General features: G+C 44.6%; 1 protein-coding gene across 2 annotated transcripts in view; it reads right to left on the bottom strand.

Annotated features, from left to right (window-relative positions):
- Positions 1 to 139: 139 nt before the first annotated feature.
- GIGYF2 (GRB10 interacting GYF protein 2) overlaps positions 140 to 7,591 on the bottom strand; it is a 95,895-nt gene continuing 88,443 nt past the window's right edge. For both annotated transcript variants that reach the window (XM_031968171.1, XM_031968170.1), the window contains 4 exons: positions 6,237 to 6,391; positions 5,659 to 5,825; positions 3,782 to 3,929; positions 140 to 2,103 (listed from right to left, as the gene is read on the bottom strand). In XM_031968171.1, the coding sequence (XP_031824031.1) occupies positions 2,036 to 2,103; positions 3,782 to 3,929; positions 5,659 to 5,825; positions 6,237 to 6,391 (538 nt within the window). In that variant the 3' untranslated portion in view covers positions 140 to 2,035. The remainder of the gene's footprint in view (positions 2,104 to 3,781; positions 3,930 to 5,658; positions 5,826 to 6,236; positions 6,392 to 7,591) is intronic.

Below are 7,591 nucleotides of genomic sequence, written 5' to 3'. Positions count from 1 at the left end.
TCTCGGGGTGCTGCGTACTGTTTGCGGCTTCTCCGTGAAGCTGAGAGGAGAAAGGGCCTTTTGGATCGACTGTACTCTTGGAAGTGATTGATTGCAAAAGTCAGCCTCGACAAAAGCAAGCACAAAATGCCCTCTGAGATATAATACAACTGTTTTTATTTATTTCTCTTTTTTTCCTCCACACTGGCAAAAGTTCCGAGGGAGCTTAAAGTTTTGTAAACATTTTAACTATCCCTCTTTCCCCCTTTATGAATTTACAAAGCAAAGGAGAACAGGAGCCCAACTGTGGATGGTGCCCTGTCTCCCCATGCCACTGGATCCAAAAACTATATACACGTTTGCAGCAGTCTCTGTAGAATTACTGTACATGTTCAGGAGGGGGCAGGGACAAGAGGAGCGGTGTTCTCAAAGAATAAAAATAAAATAAACCAAATAAAATCATTCAAAGCCAAACTGCTCTCAGAGCAGCTCTGGCCTCTTCTTCAGGCAATGATGGCGGAGAGGGAAGAAGAGAGGGGAGGGTTGGGGGGAGGGAGTGGGACGGGAGGAGAGGGGAGGGAAAGGGAAGAGAGGGAGAAGAAGGTGCCATCTTCCCACAGAGCCACCCCAGCAGCTGCAGCACTTTCTCCCACAGGCACACTCCGACCGTTCCCAAAATGTGGCAAGAAGAAAGGAGAGGTCAGAAACTAAGTGCAATGGGCAATTTCAGGGGGTGGGCCTGGTTCTGGAGGGACGGGCCTTGTGGAACTCTCGGCCGAAGCAAAGCGAGTCCAAGTGATGCCGATTCTCTCTGGGTCGGAAGAGAAGGCCCCACAACCGGCCAGGCTTCCTTCTGCCTGCCCCTCAGTGGTCTCCAGGAGCAGAAGCACTGCAGGCGGTCAAGTCGGGATAAAAATGCCAGTCCAGGATCTTTAACACGCCCTTTCCAGGGCTGGGTTGCAAGCAGACAGACGCACACACTGCCATGAATAACCAGCTAGAGTTTGGGGCTTGTATATTCAAGAGCCAAGGTGAATCCCCACCCAAAATGAAATTAGACAAATACAGACATATGGTAAAGATCCTAGTTATCTCTTAAACGAGACAAATTCTCAGTAGAAGGGCCCAAAACAAACTGGTCCTATTCCTCTGAAGTAAAAATGTTTATGGGAAAAATCAGTTTTTAACAAAGAAAAATTAAGGAAAAAAGTCCCTCTCCCAGATCATAGGTTTTTTTTGTCCAAGGAAGGAAGGAGTGTGCCAGAGGGAGAATTCGGCATGCTTTGATGTCACTGCCTGATGAAGAAAGATTTGAACTTTCCCTCCAAAAGAATGTTCATCAAAGGCAGGCCAAGGGTGTGCAACTTCAAACCAATCCAAGCTAACCCCCTCATCCAAGCCCTTGCTGACGTTATCCAAAAGTTAAGCTTTCCGGATGCCTCTCCTGGATGGGGAGGGCACCGTGTGGCTCTGTCCTGAAGGAACACGGAAGTCACAATCCATGGGGTGTGTTGTTATTGACCAACATCTGTTAACCATAAACTCTCTCCATGATTGCACAAGTTGGGTTCCCCTCCCTTGCCCCAGCCAAAAAAAAAAGAAAAAAAAAAAAAAAAGAAAAAGAAAAAAAAAAAAAAAGAAAAAGTAAAAGAAAAAAGAAAAAAAAAAAAAAAGGGGGAAACAAAAAAAGAAAAAAAGGAAGGGGAGATAGGGAAAAGGAAGCTGCTGTTGGCAAATCCCAACGGGCTTTCCAGGAAACAGCAGGTGGTCTCACAGCCCAGTGAATGCCTGCTGTCTACAGTTATCCTTGTTGGGGAGGAATCCCAACTACCACCCACCCAATAGACAGAGTTCAGTCCACTTGTCTATTGTCCGAGAGGCTCGCCAACAAGGACTGCTCAGAGTCCTGGACAGAAAGGGCTAGAAGATAAAGCCTGAGATGATAGGTTCTGTGATGGTTGCAAGGTGATCAAGAGTAAATGATAAAGAGTGATGTCCAAAGGTGGAGAATCCATGGTTAACAGACATGGGAAATGGCCAGACGGTGTGCAGAAGCTCAGTAGTCATCCAAAGTCTCTATTTCCCCCATATTAAGTCGCTCTGATGATGCATTTACTGAAAAACCTGCAGGGAGAAATAATCGGTGATCAGTGACTGAGACAAAACAAAATGGATCTTTATATGATAAAAGTCTACTTTAAGGAAAGATAAAGTTCTGCTATTCCCTAGAGAATCCCTGAAAAGGGGCTGTCCTATATGAGTTTTTAAGCAGGAGGAGGAGCAAGTAGAGTGTTGGCAGGAGTATCTGCATCAGTGAAATCAACCATCTTTTGAAAGACAAACACAATAGATCCACATCATAAGGAAAATTACAGATATGTAAATGTGTCCCCACAGAATCAGGAGTTAAACCAGGGCCAGGGCTTTCTTCCATTATGCATACTGCCTTCCAGGAAAAACACACACAGAAGCAAACAGATTGGTAAACAGCAAACATCCGATAACAGAATTTGTAGAAACTGGAAGGATATATTATGACCAAGTTTTCATTTTTAAAACTGCAAGGATTCTTCCTGGTAACTAATTTTATTAAAAAAAAAAAAAAAAAAATCCACTATGCACTCAGAGGCAATGCTTTTCATAAAGCAATTTATTGCAGAAGGCCCACATCCTTTTTAGGATGAAGGTTTTCTATTTTATAGTCTATTAATATTTCTTGCTACACATCACAAAACTCAGTCAAGGAGTCAAGTTCCAAATGTGTCTCATTGAGAAATGGAGGAAAAGGAAATAAAGGCTCTACAGCCTCCTGGTCTTTGAGGGGAAGCCAGGAAAGGGCCTTGTCCAAGAACCTCATCCAAGGCCCCTGCGCTCAACAGATTACAGAGTAGTCATGATGAACCTTCTAGGATTCAGAGACGGCATGGAGCAAGTAAGGGGCTGAAGGATTATTGGCCCCAGTCAGGAGCAGGGCTGGAACAGAGGCATTCCTAACTCTGAGGTCAGCTAGGAAGTAGTAACTTATGAGGAAACGGGTGAATGGGGGAAATGACTCCCAGGAAGTAAGCATCTGAGCGCATATGAACTCAGAAGAGGAGTCCCCCCGGCTCCTGGCACTATGGCTCCTAGCCACCCTCTACAAGAAAAGTAACATCATTATCTTCAGGAGTCTTATCGCAGCCTTGCCGCGCCACAATTTCCTGTCTCTCCTCTGACCCTTGTGAGACCCTCCCAGCCAGCACCAAAGAAGGCCCCGTGCTCTATGAGCAAATCCTGATGGAAGCAGCTCCAGAGAACCATGGGGGGCTCCTAAGGACCCTTGGCAGAGCCCACAGTGGTCTGAGCGGGCACTCAGCCCCATGTGGGGATGCCGTTTAGGTTTTCCTTAGGGAAACCACCTGCCTTCCAAGAGCCCCAGCCTGAAATATACACTCTGAAAACACAAAACTTAAGTTTGCAAAGTCAACACATGCCTGGACAAGAATTCTCAGTGCTTATATAGCTTTATCCTCTGGAATTATTCTTGTATCTGCTGTTCCCTAATTCAGCATCAATGGCACCCTCATATTTTGGGGGGTGGACCATGATAGGAAACATGACACTGACTCTGAAAATGTGAAACACTCTATAGAAATAGGCATTTTATTTTACATATTCCTAAGAGCCGTGATCTGTAAAGATCATCTCATGGGCCGTTGTAGGCAGTAGTGTCCATTGGGCATAGTGCGTTTTCCTCTTCTTGAAAAATAGGGACTTCCTCCCCCTTCCACGATCTCTGATCTGTCTCCAGCAGAACACTCACCTAATAAACTGGGGTCCGCTCGGACCATCTTCTGCTTCTTCTTCTTTTTGCCACTCTGCACAGCCTCAAAGTTTGTTTGCTGGTTGTTGCTCTGGTTGGTCTGAAACACCGAGTGCAGTGTGCTGTGGTTCACGGCCCACACAGAGTCCTGCAAAAGAACAATGTGAGCCCAGGATCACAGCACGGCCCAAGCCCATGCTCCACAGGGAGCTACAAGCGGCCTCCGCAGAAGGCAGAGAGAAGGCGGGGCGGGACGCACGGCCCCAACCACCTCCTCCTCCTCATCTGGGATTAAGCTCAGGGCCCAGACTTGGGGGACACGGGTGCCCAGGGAAGTGCTTTCTGGCTAAGTTTGGCTTCCTTACTGCCCTGAGCCAACTCTCCAACTGCTGGGTCATTTTAAATCTTGGTCATGTTTAACTTGGGAGTTAATGCCTTCTCTTCTCCTTGGGTTTCTAGAAGCTAGAGACAAGTCTTTGTGTTCCTTTGCAAAGCCCATGAGATGCAATTCGGTGCTGAATGAGAATTATTATTATTATTATTATTATTATTATTTTATTTATATATTTTGTATTTGTGTTTTGGGGAAATTTATTATAATAATACATTACACATAATACATTATTAGCCTAATAACGTGTTGGCAATAATATTGACAATAATAGCTTATGTTTTATTAGCACCTACTAAGTGCCAGGCACATCTGATCTTCACAGTCCTCAGAGGAAGGGACTATTTTTATCCTTATTTTATACCTAAGAAAACTGAGGCAAAGTGATTTGTCCAGCATTACAAAGTTCCTGTCTGAGGCAGGTTTTGAATCGCCGCCTTTCTTACTCTAACTGGTTCTCTATCCACTTGCTACCCCTACAGAGCCAATATTCAAAATAGCCTCTGCAACCAAATACGAATCTAACACAAGGGAGAAAAGGAGAACTGACCAACTGATTCCTTGCCAAAGACCAAGAAAAGCCTGAACTGCTCCTAGCCCCATGTACGACATTCTGTCTCATTCTCCCCGCTTTGGACCAGGAGCAAATATCTTTAGTAAATTGCTCCCCCATCTAACAAAGATTCGCTCATGTTACTACTGCTCTGCAGAATTATGTCAAATCGCTCCTTATTAATGCAATTCAACAAACCCAAACCGAATTTCTGCACTCCAGGAGCTCCTATCCTACTAGATTACACACTACATACATGGATAAATACAAAGCAGAGTAATTTCAAGGGGGACACAATACTAACACAATGAGGACGAGGGAATAAGCAGTGGGATTGGGAAAGGCCTTCTGGGGAGACCGGCAGGAGCCAGATCGGAGAAGACTTTCACCACCACTCTGAAGAATGTTATAGTAGAGACCACTGAAGAAATATTAATTTGACAGTTATGTGGAGAAGGGATCTGAGAAGAGAAACTCAGAGCAGAGAAAAATCCAGAAGCTTTTCTCTCAGTCTGGGTGAGGTGATGAAAGCTCTAATTGATGCTGGGGCTGTCAAAGAGATGAGGAAGAATCCAGAAAACATGGGAGGGAGGGGGGGAGGGGGGGCCGCGAAGGAGAGCAAAAAGCCAACGAGGAAGACTCGGAGGCAATGAACCTGGATGACCAGGTCTCATTCTCTGAAGAGTGAAGGCAAACTCTTGCAGCTCCTCCAGAAGTCCATCCATTCTTACTCCACAGAATTTGACTACCTCCCAAGCCCTTGAAGCCCAAGCCCATTAGACCATTCTCAGCCTCCTGAACACTGTTTGAGCTGCCCTTTTTCTAGGTCTCTACCTGTCCTTTCCCTTAAAGACCACAAGAACCAGCATGTGTCTAAAGAGGACCCTTTCCTCTTAGGCAGGTCATACACAAAGTAGTCATTAGGTCACGTACCGGCTGCTGCTGTGGCCGCTGCTGGTTTGCTTTCTGTTTGGCACGGCGCTCAAGAAACTGCTTGGCAAACTCCTTGGCCTCCGAAGTATCTCCTAAGTAGGCCCTGATGTAATCATGGACCTCATAAGGAGATTCCACTTCCTTCAGAAAAGAAACAAATGTGGGAACTGCAACACAAAAAGAAAAAAAAATAACAAAAATAAAACAGGTGACCGTGTGTGAGAGGGGGATAGATGCAAATTTGGACTTAAATAAAAATGTGCCTGGTGATTAAAAAAATTTTGTGTCATTACTGAAATGTTTACAAGTGTCTGAATGAGCAAAATATCAAATTACAGAAAACCTAGCTACACCTTCACTTGGGGAATAACTGGATCAGAGCTGACTAAAGTAGATTAAGTTGAGTTTCAGATCTCCCTGTGAATTTTCTAGCATCTGTGTAGTTAATGCTTAGACTATTAAGCAATGACTGTTCTCCAGCTCTGCTTTCCAAAGGAGGCGTCCCTAGCCTGCCTATGGTGTCCTGGTAGAACAACACTCCTTCCCTCCGTCCCAATGCCTCTGCAGTCGCTCCTTACCGTCTAAGTTGTTGGCCGTGTTCAGCGCGTGAAGCATCTGCTCACACCACTGGGTAAATCCATCCTGAGCCTTATTAACTCCCTGGAAGAGCTTTAGAAGCTTCTCTTCTTCCTCCACCTTCTTATTCTGCCTGCTAGAAACACCTATGGACTTACTAGAGCAAAGCAAAGAGAAGTTTGACGTTATATTCCCAGAAAGAGACACTCCCAGGCCCACCACAAAGCTAAGACAACAAAAGCTGGCTGGCTTGGATGGAGGACCACTGGGATGAGCTGAATGACAACCTCATTAGGCCAGGTACCCAGGGGGGCCCTCCTCACAAACAGCAGTCCTGAAGGCTTCAATTCTGAGGTAATTCTTTATGCCCCTTTAAGGTCTAGCTAGCTGATTCAGATTTCTCAAGGAGAAAAACTCCTATTTTAAAGACAACAGAATTCAAATTAGTGCTTCACCCAGGCACCATTTTAACTGGTACAAGTCGAGAGAACAACATAAATGTATTCACTCAATTTACATTCAAGCTGGAGAGAGGTTGTATAATTCATAGATCCGCTAAGGAAAGAAGAGGGAAGAAGGAACACGACACCAACTGATGGAAAAGGCATTACAAAGAACAGGGTCACACAAAAGTGAGCACAGACTTGTTCATCTTGGATAAATCCATCCCCTGACATTTGGGGAACCTGTTAGTTTCAAAGTTGAAACAAGAAAAAGGGAGGGAGGAAGGACATTTTTAAATCAATAGATAGATAAGAGAGAGACACAGATACACACCATACAATAGCAAAAATTTCAGTGAATTTCTTACTAAAGGGCCCACAGCTAGGTGGTGTAGTAGACAGTGGCCTGAGCCTAGAGTCAGGAAGATCTGAATTCAAATCTGCCTCAGACACTGACTGGTTGTATGACTCTGGACAAGTCATTACAGCCCCTATTTGACTCAATTTATCATCTAGGAAATGTGGATGCCCTGAAGGAGAAAAAGAGTCAACTCCAGTATTTTTGCCAAGAAAACCCCATGGACGAGTCCACGGGATCAGGCAGAGTTGGACACATCTGAATGGCTGGACAACAAATTTTATAATAAGAGTAATCAGTGGAACAAACATCTGCAACATTCAAAGACTCCCAATGGGGGAGACCTTGCGATTGTTTCACAATAGACAAGACTTGACTTTGACCTAAGATCAGCTGGGTCACAGGGTGTAATAAGGGTATGGAGAATGTTTTCAAAAATTCTGAAAGATTTATATTTGGAAGAATAACAAAGATCTCTAGTGTAGTAATTTAAAACCCAGAATAATCCAGGGAGCCCATGATTGTTTCTTCAAAAGATGATCGATGAGTTCAAATC

Source organism: Sarcophilus harrisii, chromosome 4 (assembly GCF_902635505.1).
Source record: "Sarcophilus harrisii chromosome 4, mSarHar1.11, whole genome shotgun sequence".
In the NCBI taxonomy this organism is placed as follows: Eukaryota; Metazoa; Chordata; class Mammalia; order Dasyuromorphia; family Dasyuridae; genus Sarcophilus; species Sarcophilus harrisii.
Note: the sequence above shows the minus strand (reverse complement) of the source record. Positions and strands in the feature narration are given on the sequence as shown.